General features: G+C 41.4%; 1 protein-coding gene across 1 annotated transcript in view; it reads left to right on the plus strand.

Annotated features, from left to right (window-relative positions):
- The window catches only part of KIAA1217 (KIAA1217 ortholog), a 191,378-nt gene that overhangs the window by 118,984 nt on the left and 52,851 nt on the right, over positions 1-19,543 (plus strand). The window contains 1 exon segment of the mRNA XM_075747045.1: positions 17,662-18,494. Within this exon segment, the coding sequence (XP_075603160.1) occupies positions 17,662-18,494 (833 nt within the window).

Below are 19,543 nucleotides of genomic sequence, written 5' to 3' on the forward strand. Positions count from 1 at the left end.
CACCTCAGAATATTATTAGTTACCTGCCTCTAGATAAGCCTAATGAATACTAAAGAGAATTAATTTTGTCCCTGTCTTCCTTTCAACAAAGAGGAGTTAACCAGCACCTGGTGTCTAGGAGAACACAGCTATTTACTTGTCTGAGGACCTTGATTCTTCTCCATGTTGGATTGTACTTTTTCTAACAAGGACTCTGGAAAACTAATCAGACTTCTGAAAATATGAGCAGTAAAAATATCTTTTCTTGGATACATGTTAAGACCTGGGGTTAAAAAAAGCTTCAGCTGGCAAAAGCAAGACAGTTGCAAATATCAACAGGCAACAGGACTCCATAAGAAATGATATGATGCTAAAGTTATTTTTTGTGTGAATATATACCTTTCTTACATCATTGCAAATTGGAAGTCCATGTGACTAAGTGAAAAGACCAAAATGGTGTGTTGGGTAAAGGGCTAGTCCCTCAGTCACTTAATATTTACTATAGATAGCTTGACATTAGGATAAACCTGGTTGTTTACTTCAGTCACGCTGACCAATTTGTATATTTTCTTGGATAGAAGGAAGTAAAATGAAAAGAAAACGTAGGGCTCAAACAGTATAGGAAGAAGTTTGTGATCTGAGAAGACTCTTAATTAGAGGCATTCATAGTGGTGCTAAAGTTGCAAAATACTTACTTACAACTGCAAATACTGCTGGGCCTTACAGGTATGAGATGCAGTGCAGCTTGGACACTTGCGTTGCAAAATCCAGGTGTATATAAGGCTTCCATGACCATTTCTCCTGCCAATAGCACTGACTCCAAAACTCAATGCAGGAACTTATTTCTTCTGATTTGCTATGTCCTTATAGTGGAAGAAACAACTGGCTACAGGTGTAAACATGTACCTTAGGTCTTTTAACTATCATTAGATCAGTTTTATACATTTTTGTATTATTTGCATCCTAACATGTTCCATATATCTGTAATAGAAATTGTGTTCTGACTCAGTTGTTTGGTAATGCCAAATGAGACCAGGGGTTATGCTTTTCTTTATGTTCATTTAACCATATCAACTTGTTCAGTTTTATTTGGCTTCAGTGCAGTGAGAAGAGATACAAATATGGAACAAAAATAAGAGCTGAGTCGTTATACAGCAAGTCAGAAAGCCATGCATTTATTTTGATTTATGAATGCAGTTACTAGCAGTATTTCTTTTTTTAAAGCACAGAAATCTGATCTACAGCATATTTAAACCAAATAAAATGCTGATCTGTACCAGAACTGTACGTATTTGAAACTATTCCTTTTTTGGAAAAAAAAGGGATGACCCCATCAGTTCAGTTGTGCCCTGAGGAAGTGCTGAAATTGAGACTGGTCTGAAGGGTTTGGCTTCCTGCGTTGGTGGTGGCCGTCTATGTTATGTACATGATGTGCTTGATCTCTTCAAGGAGAACGGGGAGGGGGGGAGGAAATGCTTGCTGCATCTTCATGAATTACATGACTCCTGTTTGTTCTCAGAACATTCTACCTAAAAAGCAGCTGTGGAAAAGCAAAAGAAACGTACAGTTGGTTTGAAAGCAAAAGAAACAGTTGGTTTGAATGAAGCATTAGTTATGAGGGGTGTCATAATGTTAACTTTTTAAAAAAAAATCAGTAATAGCTTTTATGTGTTCAGTCCAAACAGTCTAATAGCTTATGGGATGGGTGGGCCATGCTATACTGATGAGATAAATGTGGATATTGGCAAACCAATGATGTAATTATGTAAATCCGACCTTTTTAGGATTGAAATGTGTTATGTTTCAATGTATTTATATTTTTGTCATTTGTGATAACACCCTGAAAAATCTTGGCTGCAATAAAAAGAGATTTCTTAGTGTACTCACCACAATACTCTGTCTGGAAAGTGTACTAAGGAAGCGTAGGGAAATCAAGTGTGAGAGATTTATTAACTTCTCTCTGCTTAATCGGATAATTTTAACTTTTTTTTTTTTTTAACTCTCACATTCCATTTGTTTCTAGGAAATGAAATACACTCATAAATATGCAGAAGCGAGTGCCTGCTAAGTTCATTGATCTGGATGTTTGTCTTGCCAATCAGGAATCATAGAATGGTTTGGGTTGGAAGGGACCTTAAAGATCATCCAGTTCCAACCCCCCTGCCATGGGCATGGACACCCTCCACTAGACCAGGTTGCCCAAAGCACCATCCAACCTGGCCTTGAACACTGTCAGGGAGGGGGCCTCCACAACCTCTCTGGGCAACCTGTTCCAGTGCCTCACCACCCTCACAGTGAAGAATTTCTTCCTAACATCTAATCTAAATCTCTCCTCTTTCAGTTTAAAGCCATTACGCCTTGTCCTATCACTACGTGCTCTTGGAAACAGTCCCTCTCCAGCTTTCCTGTAGGCCCCTTTAGGTACTGGAAGGCTGCTATAAGGTCTCCCTGGAGCCTTCTCTTCTCCAGGCTGAACAACCCCAACTCTCTCAGCCTTTCTTCATAAGAGAGGTGCTCCAGCCCTCTGATCATCTTCATGGCCCTCCTCTGGGCTTGCTCCAACAGCTCTATGTCTTTCTTGTACTGGGGCCCCCAGAGCTGGACGCAGTACTCCAGGTGGGGTCTCACGAGAGCGGAGTAGAGAGGCAGCCTCCCTCGACCTGCTGGTCATGCTTCTTTTGATGAAGCCCAGGACACGGTTGGCTTTCTGGGCTGCAAGCACACATTGCTGGGTCATGTTGAACTTCTCGTCCACCAACACCCCCAAGTGCTTCTCCTCAGGGCTGCTCTCAATCCATTCTCTGCCCAGCCTGTAGTTGTGCTTGGAATTGCCCTGACCGATGTGCAGCACCTTGCACTTGACCTTGTTGAACTTCATGAGGTCACATGGGCCCACCTCTCAAGCCTGTCAAGATCCCTCTGGATGGCATCCCTTCTCTCCAGCATGTCAACTGCACCACACAGCTTGGTGTCATTGGCAAACTTGCTGAGGGTGCACTCAATCCCCTCGTCCAGACCATTTGTTAAGATATTAAACAGAACTGGCCCCAAAACTGAGCCCTGGAGAACACTTTAGTAAAGTCTAGGTAAACAACATCCACAGCCTTTCCCTCATCCACTAAGCAAGTCACCTTTTCATAGAAGGAGATCAGAGTAGTCAAAAAAATTTGTCTCATTGATGGCTAATCTGTGACAATGTCAACTAGGGAGTGTCAACAAGTTCAGTACAGGTGTAACCAGGCTAGTCCAAACGTAGAGCTTGCTCTACTAGCTAGATTTAAGCTGATGCACGCTGTAAGTTCAACTTCTTTTATGGCAAGAATTCAAGTGTAACATTGCTTTCCCCTTATCTTTATGTTGGATTCTTATTTTACACTTGAAAAAAGTAGTCTTAGTCTAGGAATGGGAAGGGCTATTGGACATTATGACAGCCTACGAGCTCTTGATGTGCAGATGTGCTTGGGGTCATAGGTCTGTGTGGTCAGGGAGCTAACACGATGGAAATGATAGCGGGAAGAAGCTTTCTGAGAAGTAAGGGCTGCATGCACATGCGCATGCACACAGCTATAGACACATCTCACCACTTGTCAGAGCTTGGTGGTGGTTTCATCAAACCAGAATTTCTGTTGTCCCCCTCAAATGGCCAAACATGTACAAAGGGCAACAGGGACCTGAGCATTCTCTCTCAGCACTGAGCCTGACTGCACTTTGAGTCTCAGAGATGCTGCACTAATGCCTGACTTGTAGAGAGGTGTTATTTTCTGCAGTGTCTGAAGGAGATGAAGCTGGTTTTAACTGTAACTACATCTTCAGTGGGAATGGCTGAACTAAGTGCTAGGTTTCAAAAGCCATTTGTAGCTTTAAAGGGCATCTCAAATGTCTTTGTTCTGAATATGAGAGTGGATTGCAAAGGCAAGCGATGGTCGTAGCTTGTTTGCCCATGTCCTGAAGCATTCACAGGTAGCTCCAGCTGGCATTTATGTGGAGTGCTCTGCTCCAATTTCTTTCCTAAAACCCACCATGTTCTGACCACTCCTTCCAAAAAACCCACAAAACCTCCAAATATTAACCCAAACTAAAGAAGTTTACATTGGATGTATTTTCTTCTTTCTCTTACCTCTTCTTCCTTTCTTCCTCTCTCCCTCTCCTTCCAATCCTGCTATGATAGGCTACAGCATTGTAATAACAAGAACTAATGCAAAATGTTCTAGCCTTGAAGAAAATTTGCATCAGTTCATGTTTTCCACCCTCATTCTGTTTTCTTATTCTTTCATTGCATTTTTTGTTGAATTTCCCTTCACATTCTAACTTTAACTCCTCTTTTCCTCATCAGTTCCTCACCTCCTGGCTTAAGTCTCCTATTTTTGTTTCTTTGTTATTTATTATCCCTTTCTTGTTTCTCTGCTTAGTTCTCAGCACTCCATCTCTGATATTACCCTCTTTCATCTCTGGCCTCTTTCACAAAGTCCTATTACTGCCCTTCACCCTGTCTTGTTCCCTTTTTTGGGGGTCTTTTTTTCCTCTTTCTTATGTAATTTTACACTCAGAATTCCCTATTACCTTCCCATACAATTTTTCCTTTACCTACTCTATCTCTTCCCAGTGTCATGACTTATGCATTATTTAAATGTTTGCAGCATGTCATTCTTGCTATTTTTTATTAATATTTCTGTATTACATGTAGACTAAGCAGGAAAAATTTCATGTTACAAACTCAGTCCTCTATGTATAGACTTTAAAAGGTTCATGCATATGAAAATGTGCTAATGGTAGCACAGAGGAAGAGGAGAATGAAAAGCGGAGGTGCTTTTGTATTGGTCTATTGATAAATAAATAATGGTTATTTTCAGCTTCAGGCTAGAGACACTTAATTCTTCGCTCAGTCAAACAGGAACCACGGGCCAGGTTGGATCCACCAAGGTGGATCACAGCAAAGTCCATTGCATGGACTAGCAAGCAGTAGCCGGAATGAAGCTGCCTTAGCCCTTCCAGTTAGAGTATCTCTTACAAAGAAGAAAAAAAATAAGGAAAAAAACGGGATGAAAAACAGAGCAGAGAGTGAGCTAAATGAAAAGACATATGGGCAGGCTCACTATAGTGAATTAGGAAAATAGTCTAGTCCTTACAAGCTTATTGTAGAAATTGGCGCCCGCTGCAGTCAGTGGAGGGAGGCAGGGAATGCCAAAGGGCAGCGTGTCCCACCCGGCTGTAGAGGGAATGAGCCGACTGTGGAGGGTGCCCAGCCGACTGTCTTTTAATGCAACAGTAGGTGAGATAAATCCTCAATACAGAGCAACTAATAGTGCCGTCTTCACTTTTGAGAGGTACTTAATGCATATATGTCTGCGATACATACCGTGATACTTTCCTATAGCTAGGAAAACATCTTTGTTTAAATCAGTACAGAAATGAGGGGGAAGCATGAGGTTTAAATTACAGGGCAGAGAGACAGACTGCAGACCTGACGTAATAGTTGAGTTTTGCAGAACCTTCTTCATGCGACTCCAGTGAGAGTTGGCTATATTTGCTCTAGTAAACTTAAAATAAATTTTGAGAGGCTTATAGAGTTTCCAGCTCAGGATTTCCCACTTGTACTTGCTTGCCTTTAATTTTTTTTAAATCCCTAAAAATCTAAAATTTGTGAGTATGTTGATCTGCCATCACCAAAGGATAGACCAAAAATTTACTGCTGGTATGCAAAACATGTATGTATGTGTGTATATGTAATGTTAATATACATGTTACAGTGAAGCACTGTTCTCTTGGAGCTCAGATGTTCACTTGTGTGCTGGTTCAAAGGCTTCGTGTACCGGTTGCTCCACACTGCAAGCACCAGCTGTTCTCCCGAGTGTGCTGCTTTGTCAGCAGTGAAGCTGTAGAGCTGCCTGTCCCCTTTATAGTGGTTCATTCTAGCTAGTAGTTATGTGCTCTGTGGTGTGGGAGGGCTTTGTGTTTGTTTGTTTGCATTTATTTTTGTTAAGAACTAGGGAATTTGGAATAAGTATAAGAGAACTTTCTGGTACTTGTGTCTACCCCAAGGCATATCTGTTTCACTGCATGCCTTCGGAATCAGTAAACAGAAGGAATAACAAACAATATGTATGTTTAGGAGAAGATAGTGTAGTCTGTATATAACCTCAAATCCAGTGTGCGTCAGGCAGCCAGAACTGTTCTGTTCCCTCCCTGTTTGTTTAACTTGGCCTCTCAAATTCAAAGAGCTTCTGTAGGATTTTCAGTCTTCAGGGAAACACCACACACATCCTTGAAGGTATAAATATGGGCAGTGGGCTGGAGAGTTGATGTGGGAAAGTTGAGGCCAATTTGAAAGAGTTATTCAGGGTTTTGGAGAGCAGTGTGGAGTGTAGGGTGGCACCAGCACAGCCTGGCTGGGTGCTGGGGTACGGGCCACCTTGATGCCTTTGTGAAGGACAGCAATGGGGGGTGTGTGTGTTCTGCTCCCCCGTTTTTGCCATGGGGAAGCAGCTGAGACTGAGATCAGGATTGGATTTGACCACTTTTTTCTTCCTCTGCTGAATATTTGGAGGCAAAACTAGGGGTCGATCTCTCTCCTTTCATCACAGAAAGTGGATAACCCAACTGAGAGGTTTCTGTCATGGTGCTTGACTAAGCAAAGGGAAGAAAGATGCCGATGGTGGTTGTCCAGCTGCCTTCAGGAGCCTTGTGTATCAGAGGTAGCAGATTTAGGAGATCCTGCAGACAACTCCATACATAGGTCTTTGTCCTCCTACACTGTTGGTTTCTTGGATCAGAATTAGAAGCTGGACTGGTGAGGTGGCATGAGACTTCCCTCAGCAAAAAAAGCCATGCCCAAAAACCCCAAATCCAACCCCCAAAATCAGGAGAAAATAATGCTTCTTTTGTAATACAGCTGTAAAAGCCATCATTAGCAAACTGTCTTCCCATTTGGATTCTGCTGGACTGAACTAACTTGTTGCATTTAAGCAAAACCCCATTGACTCCACCACAAGCTTTGCTCCAGAGTGCTGAGAATGAAACCAAGTCCTGAGTTAGTGACAAGCAATCCAGCCAGTAAATGCTTCCCTGTTTTCTGTCAAGGAAATGATTGTTTACATCACTACAAGGCAATAACTGCTTAATTATTTCCATCCACAAAGGTATTATTAAGGGAATAGGAACCAAAAGAGCTGTTATCAGGAACAGAAAGAACTTTGATCAGCAGTCAAGCAATAAGTTACGTGTATGCCACATGTGTACACCCCACAGTAGACTTCAAAATATTCTCTGGATTTATAATTGTGTGTTTTACTGATACTGTGTCTCTACCATTTTTTCCACTTAAAAATGAGGGAAGCAAACAGAAAATAATGTGATGGGCAAATTGATGGAAAGGTCCAAGGGACCAACATTGTTAATAATGTAGAAGAAAGTAGGGTGACTGGTGATTTAGCTCAGTGGTAACTTGGGCCTATCATTAACATAAACATTAACATTGATTTTAAAGTAATAAATTAGCTAACCTAAACTTCCAGGCTTGATCTCAGTGAAGCATAGGGGTTTGTGCCTCTTAGGGGCATGCCCCTTGTTTATACAGGGGGTTAAACTGAAAAGGAACTCTTGCTCTGTACAGTACATTATAAACAAATATATGGCAAGTAATTAAACACAGGATAATACATGGCAAGTTAGACAAGGCTTGAAGGCTCTGATAAAGTAATTGAAATGGAAAGTGATGCTTGAATGGTTTGTATGTATTGTTAGAACCTACAAATTAAATTACAGCCTTGGTAATGATATATCTGTGTGATATTTATGATGTTGTGCTTGATGTATTTTAAAATTAAAAGAAGATTCATTCCTCTCATGAAAAACTTTTCGTATGCATCAGATACTTGAAGATTTGCATATAGTGCCAGATGTATAGAGAACTAGTTATATAGTACGTCTATGTTCTGGGATATACTTTATCATGCTAGAGTCCAATTACTGAAAATGTGCACCCTACCAGCTTGCAATTCATTGCAGAGAAACTGCAGTGAAATATAGTGGTCCTTTTTATCCTGCAATATTAGCATAATAATGTGATTTGTCACTGCAGATTTTTTAGCCTGTAAGGAAGAACATGGATGGAAGAATATACTCTGCAACTGTTGGAAAGCATGTGTGGCATAAGAGTCTACTGGCATAATTTGCTTGTATTTTTTACTCTTGATGTTTTTGAGTCTGGTTGGTCAGCAGACCTAAGCAGCTTTTTAACTAGGTCAAGTATATACATCCATTCATTAAAAGGGGATGCTTGACTGGTTAGTTAAACCTGCCAAATATAAACCAGATGCTTCAATGGTAAATACTGCTTTACTTCTATACTGCAAGAAACAAGCCTTGACTGATTAAATTTGAAATGAAAATAAATAGGTTTAACATTGTTTCTGTGCCATAATAATACTTTGTTATAGTTCTAGTGCAAATATTTAATAAAAATAATATTTTAAAATATTTTATAGTGAAACTGAAAACTAAACATTTAAGACAAAATGAATAATTTTTTTTACATTTCTGAAAAGACTTTATATTACACTACATAAAAATTTTGTGAAGTTCTGGTCAAGGCCAATAATGGCATACAAATTTACAACATACATTACAAATCAGAATACACAGCAGCTGTCTACAAAGCTGGAGAACTTCTCTGCTGTAGGGCTTGGTGTAGTAAGGGGTGGAACACCTGGATTTTTAGTTTTGACTACCAGATCTGCTCTGATCTTTGTCCTGTTACTTGAATGCTTTGTGTCAGATTGCCCTTTTGTAGCAGAAATGAATGCCTCCCCCACTAATGGCTGAGAGACAGAGCAGTACTGTGAAACAAAATGTTACTCCAGTAAGGTCCCATTATAACTGGTTCTTTACAGTGATATTAGCTCATTGTCATGCATAAATTGTATTTTCATTCTTTTGAATGCCAGTCATGATGATACAGGCAATTTTTTACTTGCATAAAACCAAAAACAAGCAAAAAAACCCTGAAACCAACAGCAAAAAAGCACATATGCCCCAAACCAGAAGATGACTGCAGGACTGGGGAGTGCTCATGTCATGAGATTCTCCCTTATGATGATGTTTAAGTGCCATCTCTTGTAGATTGTAAATACTGTATTTATAAGAAGACATTTTCTATATTCTATGGTCTTTTGACAAAACTAATCATAATGGCTAGTGTAGTGTGCTGCAGAGATAACAATGAGGTTGATTTATGGGGGCCGCAAAGTTCAGGTTAGCCAAGCGTCTCAGGTGCCTGGTTAATGAGTAGACAGCCTCCTCCACAGGAGGGGCTTGCACTTCCTTCTACCAAATGTCTCTTCCAATCCGAGTATGTGAAAAACTTCCAAGGTTTATGACTACTGTTTGTGTTGGTTTGTTGTTTTTTTTTTTTCTTTAATATAGAATTGTATGTAATGGGTTTGCTGAAATAATTGGAGGTCTTGTCCTGTTTGGGAATTAATATGGATGTGTTTCATATTGTTGCCTTTGAAATGCACTCTCTTACCTAAGCGGAAGTTACTCACTGCTTTATTTATGACTTTCCCCTTTGTGAGTCTCTCTTGTACTTCATTCCATAATGTTAGTCTCTTTCTATACATCTTACAGGCACACATTAAAAAATGGTTGAGTGATTGAATCACATAGTATTGCACAGTTTGTGACTGGGTGACATGCCAAGGAGGTTATTTAGTGACTAATTTCGAAGGGGAGGAGAAATTGCAGGCTTGTCAGGTGGAAAAGTACTTCAGTGTATTGAAGCAGCATTACTTAGATGACCGGGTAAAGCAAGATGGCCTGCCCCCGTTGTGAGCAGAGGGAATAAGGAACATTCTTACTGTTTCAAAACCTTTTCCCAGAAGGCATGGATGTACAAAATGTTATACCGTAGGCTGAGGATTTAGATTCAAGGCTGAAAACAAAAAGTGCTTTATTAGAAGAAGTGGAACCAAATGTTCATCTTACTGCTGTAGCCATACAGGTGATTTCCTCAAGTAACAGTAAGTGGCTTTAATTATTTCAGAGCAAAAATCTTGTCAAGGAGTGTTCTATTTGTCTGTAGGTAACAATGTTGTCTAAGAGTGTAATAAGAATGCTACTGTTTTTAATTGTAGAAACAAACGCTCAGAGTAGCATCAGGATAGCTGAAGAAATTATGCCTGAAAGAGCAGACTGTGTAGGATTTGGTCTGAAACTCTCCTCTCTGCTTGTGTGCATGATCCATCTTCAGCATGCACATTGACTTAAAGGCAAGGTGAAGCAATCGAACATTATTTTTGATATTACCATTACATTTGTTTTGTGGTTAGCTTAGAATTTTATGGATCTGTTTTACATTCAGTAAAAAGTGAACTAGGTATTCTTTGTTTTCCCCATGGGAACTTTAGGATATGGTATGAATTAAGTTTATATGTAGTCAGGGATATAAAAGGACATACTGAGACATGTAAAGTACCTTGAGTTAAAACATTTGAATCGCTGTAGGGACTGGGTTCATGCACAAGTGTGCATTAAAGATACAGGTATAAAATAAGGGACAATAATGTTAAGAATGTGTTTGATGGTCTATGGCATGGAAAGGGAAGTGATGCTAAGGCTGAGCTTCAAGCCAGTGTACGGGCAGTTACAATATGCTATCCTAAAAATTCTGCTCTTGAGGATGAAATAGTGCTTAGGCCGTGACCTTTGTGTACACCTGCACAACTGGCAGAAAGGTAGGGAGACTGGATGTCACAGTGATATTGAGTAGTATAGTAACAACACCTGATTAAGGTTCACTCAGGATGCCTCCTTTCTGGACGGTCATGTTTATGTGCTCTGAATTCTATCTCCTAGGATAGTGAACATCATTTTCTGGTTCTCCTGTTTTGTTCATGTCAGCTTCTAGCCAGCTGATTCTGAAAAAAAACCCCAAACAAACACAAACAAACAAAAAAACCCACCAAACAACAAAACCGTCTATGAACATAGAAACTGGAGGACTGAGTCGATTCACCATCACTTACCATCACAGACTCATCCTAAGAAACATCTTATATTGGCTGATTGCTGTGTTGTTGATCAAGGGAAAGGAAAACCATAGAATTTAGAGCATAAATGGAAGAAGAAGACCAGAGTAATTCTCTTGCCGTATCCATATACGTCCAATTAAGCATTCTGTTCTGGGGTAATCAGTCACTAGAACCAGAAAATTACCATTTCGTAGATGTTCTGAGTTTTTAGCTCAACTCTTCTTTCACCGTAATACAGAGATTTTACAGCTGGGCATATAACAAAACTGTGCAAAAGGAGCTAAAGAACTGAAACCTAGATGCGTGCTAAGAATGGGAAGTTAATTATAATAAATGCTGAGATTTCTCAGGGGGTTCTGCAACTCCTTGTCTGGAAAATTATCTGGGAAAAAACAATGGAAATATGTGGGACATGTTAAGAACAGCTAGCTGGGTCTTGGAGTACCCCATTCATGGGAAGTTTGAACATTTGAAGTCAGTTTTATTTTGGAATTACCAGCATGTGGTTCCCATAATGAAAAACAATTGTGAACCCTGGTAACTCCTCGAGCTTTGTACTGTGGGGCCAGACCCAGCTGAGGCCAGGTCTCCAACTTAGCCTAGGTCAGCTCTTTCATGGTCTGAACTCTCTCTTTTGGGCATCAGGGGGCCCATTTTAGCCAAAATTGCCAGATAAACTTCTAGTCTGGAAGCACTGCTGAGGAGCAATGGACATTGAAACCCCTGGCATGTCCTACTACTTGGTCTAGAAGATCATTCCAGAATTACCAAATACTGCTGAAGAGACCATGGAAGAGCTAGGGTCCCTACCCCAGGGCAGACTCAGATTGAGTTGCCCCAGGTCTATGAATCTGTAAAGCCAAAGCTCTAGAGCACTCCAGGGAGATGTCTAATAAGAAATAATGTCAATGTTTGACTGAAATCTGCTGGGTGGGGTTTTTTCCAACTTTTCTCTTTACTGATGTTTTTTACCAAATGTTTCAGCTCTTTTGGATTAGCATTGCCTGCTGAAAGTATTTTTTCATTGGAAGGTTCCAGACCAGAAAAAGCTAAAAATTATGCTAATGTGTTTGCAGTTTTCAAGTATGGCATTGGGCATCTGGAGGAACCCGCAGCTGCAACCAGCCTGTATTTTTTCTGTAATGACCCAATAGAATGGGAAAAGTTTTAAGAAGTTAATGACATAGTATGAGAAGGCAAGAACAGACAAGTGTGACAACTGTGACAACCTCTCACTGATGTCTGATAGCATAAGGATTTGGCTTCAGACAGATAGTCATGGTACAGATAGATACTGAAAAAATTTCATTTTCAGACTGTTTACCAATTCTGTAATTTTCAAGTGCACTATTTCTTATTGTAAATCGTATCATTTTAGAAATATTAAAATCGTATATGACATTTTTTTTTGCAAAAGCTGATTTGTGCATTCAGGTGTCCGAATCCAACCTGAATGAAAGATCAGTCATGACAGAAGTGGTATCATATAGTGCAACTACTGGTTAAACTGAGGGGTTTGGACAACTAGTACAGTAAAGCTGTCAATTTATTTTTATGTGGAAAGTACTAACTAATAGATTGTATTGTTGTTGGATTTGGGGTTCTTTAAGTCTTTCCTGGGTAGAAAAGTGAAGGATTGCCTCACTTTTTAGAGAATTTTCTTCTGGTGAGCAATTTCCTTAAAAGGTCTCTTTACAAACAGTTGAATTTATCAGTATTATATCAGTACTTAGAATTTCTGTAGCTTTTTCATCAAAGACTCTCCATGTTCTCGATAGAATTCTTTGCAGGTGTCCTCTGTAGGGTGGGCCAGCTTGAGGAGTGTAGGTGCAGTTTCCTCAAGGTGTCAACAGGAGAGTAAGAAAAGTAATAGCTTTGCATGCCTGAGAGGTGATTAATGGAGTCTTCTGGGAACTCTGGGGTGTCTCCAAGACGGTGCATGGATAAGCTTCATTTAGGGAACATGCTCCATGTAGGTATTTTGGCAGGCTGAAATCCTTGGGGTAAAGCCAGTAACTGTCTTCTTTACTGATGTAGACGAGGCCTGGGAGAGCAATGGGAAGGGCTGCCAGGTCAGAAACTCTGGCCTACTTTTCCCTTTGACCGTGTTTTGTGATGAGATGTTAGCAGATAATGGCATGAGTCAGGCTGTTCCTCTGGTATCCAGGTGGTGAAGGGTTGGTATGGTGCTGATGAATCAGTGGTAGGCTTAGAGCTTGGTGCTGGCTGGCATTGCCTTGGTGTTCATGCAGGCACGGCTCTGCACGCCCTGTCTGCTGTGTGCCACAGGTGCAAATGATGTGTTGAAGGCAACAGGAGAGACAGAAGTAAGGATGGTTTCTTCATTGTGAGATGCCCATGTTGGGAACAGACCACAAAAGTGACCTATGAGGTAGGACAGCTGTAGCAAATTTAGAATAAAGATCAGTCTAGTGTTGTATTAGTCCTGATGATGGATGACAAGGCAGACTGGATTGAACTGCAGAAATCACCAGCTGTTGAACCACTGAATAGCAGCTGGCTCTTTGCGATCCATAAGGCTTATGATACCACCACTCTGCCATTCTTTCAGGGGAGCTGTGCTATTTGAGAGGCCAGGAGCTGCCACAAGCTTTGTATTCTGCTGTATGCAGAGATGCTGGGCCTGCCCGCTCTTTATGTGAGCTACCAGGATATGGTGGGTTGACCTTGACTGGATGCCATGTGTTCACCAAGTTGCTCTATCACTCCCCTCCACAGCAGGATGGAGGGAGGGGGGGAAATAAGATGGAAAAAAACCCTTGTGCGTCAAGATGAAGGCAGTTTAAGAAAGCAAAAGCAAGGGTCACATGTGGAAGCAAAGGAAAACCAAAAGATTTATTCTCTACTTCCCATCAGCAGACAATGTCCAGCCACTTCCCAGAAGGTAGGGCTTCAGTACGCATACTGGTTGCTCCAGATGACAAATGTTGTAAATAACAAATGCCTCCCCTTCCTCCTCCTTTCTCTCAGCTTTTATTGCTGAGCAGACGTCATTCCATGGTATGGAATGTCCTTTTGGTCAGTTTGGGTCAGCTGTCCTGGCTGTGTCCCCTCCCAAGATCTTGCCCACCCTCAACCAACTGGTGGTGGTAGTGAGAATGTTGGAGAGGCAGCCTTAGTGCTGTGCCAGCACTACTCAGGAGTAGCCAAAACTGGTGTGTTATCAACACCTTGCTTGCTACCAATACACAGCACAGCACCGTGAGGGCTGCTATGGGGAAAATTAGTCATATTCAAAATACAGCAAGTTATTGTGTGTACCCAACTAGTTATGAAATAAAGAACTGAACATAATTGGTTTTATGTGATGCCCACTCTTTAGTATATAGAAACAAGAGACTCCTAAGTGCCTCTGTTGCTCTGTTAAAAAAAAAAAAAAAATCTGAATCCGCATCTTATAGACTTAAGTGTTGTTAGACGATAGCAAGTCCTCCACGGGAGATGTTTAAACATGGTGTGATCTTTTTTACTACAGAAAGTGAAAGATTCTCGGTGATGTCTTTTCCCCTCAAATGTTTTATACAAAAATTGTTACTAGCCATTTGCCATATTTTAACCTGAGGATTGACAAAACAAGTTTCTATTTCAAGGATGTAAAGTCTACAGGCAGTAAGAACAAGGAAGAGCTATGTGCTAAAGAAAACCACACCCTCAGGCAAACATATTGCATGGCTACAGTCAAAAAGCACATGATCCTATGCTTGCACCTAAAAATCTTCCTCCTTTTGCCCTCAAAGCAATTGGGTGTGATAGCCCCTAGTATTTAGAGGCTCAGATAGATAAGCCCAATATCTTCTCTCTCTGTCCCTGAGTCATGCAGTTGAGTCCAAGACCATGTGGCTCAAGACAGCCTGCATATTAGAGTATGTGTTTTCCTTGAGCAACCTGGGGATTTTGTGGTGGAGGACAGAAGAAGAAAAACAGCACAGAAATTGGGGTATGTATGAGAGTATGCCTTGAATATCACACAGAAGATGTATAGATGAGAAGCAAGAAGAGACCATCATTTGCATATTAAAGTTGACATTAGCGAAGAATCTGGAGATTTTGGAGAAGAGAGAAAAGTGGAAAGAGAAAATACTGATCAGGTGGCAGAAGACATTGTAATCCAGCTGGAAAGGCTGCCTGGCTCCCGGTCACCAGCTCACATCCCTGCCCAGCCCACACACCCTGGGGTACCTGCCCTGGCCACCCTGGACTTTGTGGCTCCGGCTACTCTCCCCTTCTGCATGCTCTAGCTAGGGGCTGAGTATTGGCTTAAAATAGAAAGTGAACTTTTCAGGAAGGGGTGGTCTGCCCAGGCATTTGTGCCCTGCCCAGCCCAACAGGGTCTTGATTCAGGCTGTGTACTCCAAGTGTTATTTTAAAGCAAAAGTCAATAGCATTATATATGCCAATACTCAGACACAGGGTTTTGAGCAATAGCTCAGCCCTCTATTAAACTCCTCATTTCCATCTTAACGTATGTCAATATGTTAAGGTGGAAAATAGGAGTTTTTCTTTGACAGATTTCTTTGACTGATGATAAATGAATGAACACATAGAGGAATATGAAGTCCAGAAGTTAGATGAAATTAAACTGGTTGCTTTCAAAGCTTCCCATGGAAATTTTCTCCTCTCTACAAGGTAACATTGGAATTTTCCTCTCAATGCAACCCAGTGTATCCCAGTGTCTATGGTTTTTGTGCCAGATACTATTGTATCTGTTGTAGCTTTAGCTGAAGCAACTAAACAGGGCATGATATAGCTTGTACAGTAGAAACCAAGGAGGATTTTCTTTCCCTGGGCTCTTCTATCAGTGCAAAATATCCATGGCTGCCTGTCCCTGGAGGCATGATCCCAAAGCTGCTCGGAGTCAGTAGGAGTCTTTTTGTTCCGCTAGCCCAGGTCCAGAGTCTGAACACACAATACAGCTCAGTATATTGCAGTGTTTCAAGCCGATAGAAAACTATATTGAATGCCCACTGATAATTTTATTAATACTGTTTAGTTATATTTTATTTTAAATTTCAGACTACAGTAATTCTCTGAGCAAATGAAAAAATTATCTCATGTTCCCCTTTGGCTTGATGACTTTTGTCTGCTCATTTATGACCCATCCCAGCATGCTCCTTTGTTCTGTTACACTTATTTATTATTGCTGCTGCCACAGCCAGGTTATCTCCTTTCTTCTCTTTGATACCTGATACTCCAGACTTTTGATGTCTGGCCCTGGGGAACATCATTTGTAATTCCCAAGTGCAGAGCCTGCCGTGATGAGAACAGCCATTGTTTATATACCACCATCACAGTTCCCTTACCAGTGGAAAAACCTATGGTGGGGTGGGAATAGAATATAATTTCTTGCTTCATCAGCCATGGATCATTGTAACTGCAATGAATCCAGTCATATTGTCAAAGCAGGGAGTGAGGGGAGAAAAACGGTGAAAATTTCAAATCAGCAACTTCCACTGCATATTAGCATGTGCTGTGTAACTTCAGGAACATGTAGTTGGGCTTGGTGACACTCAGCTTTCTACAATCCATTGAAAGTGATAGGGAAGCTGAAATTGCCAACATAAATTTTAGAAGCTGCAATTTTTTTCTTATGTAGTTAGTGGAACCCAGCTGACTTTTTCATCTTCCTGTTTATCCACCTTCCTTACCCTAACGGCACTAGAGCAGGCACATGATGTTTGCTAGAGGGAGAATTTCTCCTCTGTCTGTCATTGACAGTGTTCAACCATCTAGAGAGGTCATTGCTGGGCAGAGCAAGATGCTACAGACTCAGAAGCCCATGTATTCAGTGCAGTTTTTTGCCAAGGCCTCAGTTAACAAAGTACAAATACATTGATATGGAAGTTTTCCTTTTCTTCTCCTTCCTTGCTCATTCCTTACTGCTGGCAGTTTCTGCTGCTGCTTACAAAACTATGATAAAATATTTGCTGAGTTTCTGAGTGTGTCCCCCACAAACTATCTGAAGCTCTTTATCCTTGGTTGCAATGAAGCAAGCCCACAGCACACGTTTTATGGGGTCTATATTCATGCAACTCAAGTGTCTTCGAGGCAGTAAATCTTTGTATGTGTTGTTCTCCTATACTTTGTGTATCCATTGTGTAATAAAGACCACATGAAGTTGTTAGCAAAATGCTAAATCCTGCACTGAATCAAACGGCCAATTAGTTGTAATATTTATTTTTCTTGTCTAAGGACTTCAGGTATATTTGTGATGCCAGAGCATCAGCATTTTCTCCCTGGTTTGGAATTGGTGAACTCTAGCCTGTGTGTCTGATCAATAAACTGTTTGGTTTTTGGCTTACACGTACTTAGAGTGCCTGGCACTGAAACCCTTCATTTCAACTTCAGTAGCTGTGAATATCAGATAAGGATAAGAAGGTATTTGTGTAAGTAAAAGCATTTTTAAAACTCTCATATTCCTTTAACGTGCAGCCCATTTTATTACTGTTTAGAGGTGTTACTTTCTTTAGGCACTGAGGTCCCAAGTGTTTTATTTATGCAGATGACAAATTATTTGGTCTTGAGGGTTTGGTTTTTTCCTTTTTTTTTTCTGTAGATGTCAAAGTCATCACAATCCACATCCTGTTTTGCTCATTCAGTAATTTTATATCTTATATGTTTTTCCTTTTCTTTCCAGATGCAGAGGGAAATTGCTTATACGGGCCGAGATGGCCCAAGTGCTTCCCGCCCAGGATCTGCCACGCACCCTCCGCACGCGATGCCCAGCTCTCCGCCCTCCACCCCGGTGCCCCACTCCATGCCTCCCTCTCCGTCCAGGATTCCCTATGGTGGAGGCCGGCCCATGGGCGTGCCAGGCAACGCCACCATCCCCAGGGACCGGCTCTCCAGTGTGCCAGCCTCGCGCTCGATATCACCCAGCCCAAGCGCCATTTTGGAGAGACGGGATGTGAAGCCAGATGAGGACATGAGTAATAAAAACCTTGCCCTGATCCGAAATGAAGGTCTGTACGGTGACCCCTACTTGTTTCACGAGGGGAGGATGAGTGTGGCTGCACCTCACTCCGGACACCCCCTCGATGTCCCTGATCACATCGTAGCCTACCATCGCAGTGCCATGAGGTCATCAAGCACTTACTGCAACCCTTCTATGCAGCCAGAAATGCTGGAGCAGTCCTTGTACAGACAAAAGTCACGAAAGTACCCGGAGAGCCACTTGCCCACTCTCGGCTCTAAAACACCTCCCGCCTCACCCCACAGGGTGGCTGACATGAGAATGATCGATATTCATCCTCACCATAGTGCTCACATTCCCCCCCACACCATCCAGCCTGACAGGTCTTCCCCCAGCCGCCAGTCCTTCAAAAAGGAGCCGGGACCGCCTGTGTTTGTGGACGTGAAAGCACGGAGTGCCCTCGGCCTCCCAGGCATGGCCGAGGTGATGCCCTCCCCAGTCGACAAGCAGGCTTTTGGCTATGGGTCACCTGTGATGCCCAAGGACAAGGAGACAAGGTAAGGCAGAGCCGGGGCTTAATTTATGCAAATAAGAAATGTTCCTAATCTGCGCATCTTGTGTCATTTAACACCCAGGGGACAATGTAATGTGTAGGAGACTACTGCACTGGGCTGCAGTGTTCATTAGCTGCCTGTCAAGGTAGTTAGTAATTTAGAGGAGATGCAATACCACCCATTATTAATCCAAAAGTATTGTCAACCCATGATGAATCCCTAGTTATTTTCATTTGTGTAAATTTCAGTCATTGGAAAAAATATAATAAAATAAAATGATTAACTAGGATTTTTCTTTCCAGACAACCAGATCATGTTACAAGAACAAATGATGTTCTGTTCCTGCTAATAAGGGAATATATTTCACCCCCGTTAAGAATGACACTCTGATATTACAATTTTGGTTCTTTATGGAGTGGAGTTTTTCTCATCTAGTGTTAGGAAATGGGAAGAATTTATCATTACTGTCTTATCTCCTGTAAAACATGAATTTGCATAAAAATAGGACAGTTGTTTATAATAATGTTCCTCAAGGGGAAACCGCTGAGAAGAGCAAGTCTGTCCCAGGGAAGAAATTGAAACACGAATGCTGTTCTCAATGATTTTTCCAACATCACAAATAGTTGGTGACCTGATTGTTGTTAACTTTTGTGCGCTGATAATGATGACAATGATCTCTCCTGTCTTTTTAAGGACCAGATTTACGCAAAGGTCTGTGAAGGCTTCTCCTGCCATAGACCCTGCCCTAGGAGAGAAAAATTGTTACACTGCCAGTTGGTTGCTGTGTATTTGTATGAGTTGTGTTAATCTCTAGAGTATTGTTTGTGCTGTTAACTTTTATAGAGCTCTTTAGGGAAGTGAAGATGAATAGCTGGAAAATGCTGAGCTCACAGAGGCCAAAGGTAACTGCTGACTGCCCTAACCACTGAGGAGATACGGAGTTTCGTATAGCCCCAAAACTTGCCTTCCACCTGAGCAACTTGCTCAACAGTTAGTCACCTCTGACTATGCTTGGCCAGAAAAAAGAATGTATTGTGAGGTCCATTGGTGGG

This window comes from Balearica regulorum, chromosome 2 (genome assembly GCF_011004875.1).
Source record: "Balearica regulorum gibbericeps isolate bBalReg1 chromosome 2, bBalReg1.pri, whole genome shotgun sequence".
Taxonomy (NCBI): Eukaryota; Metazoa; Chordata; class Aves; order Gruiformes; family Gruidae; genus Balearica; species Balearica regulorum.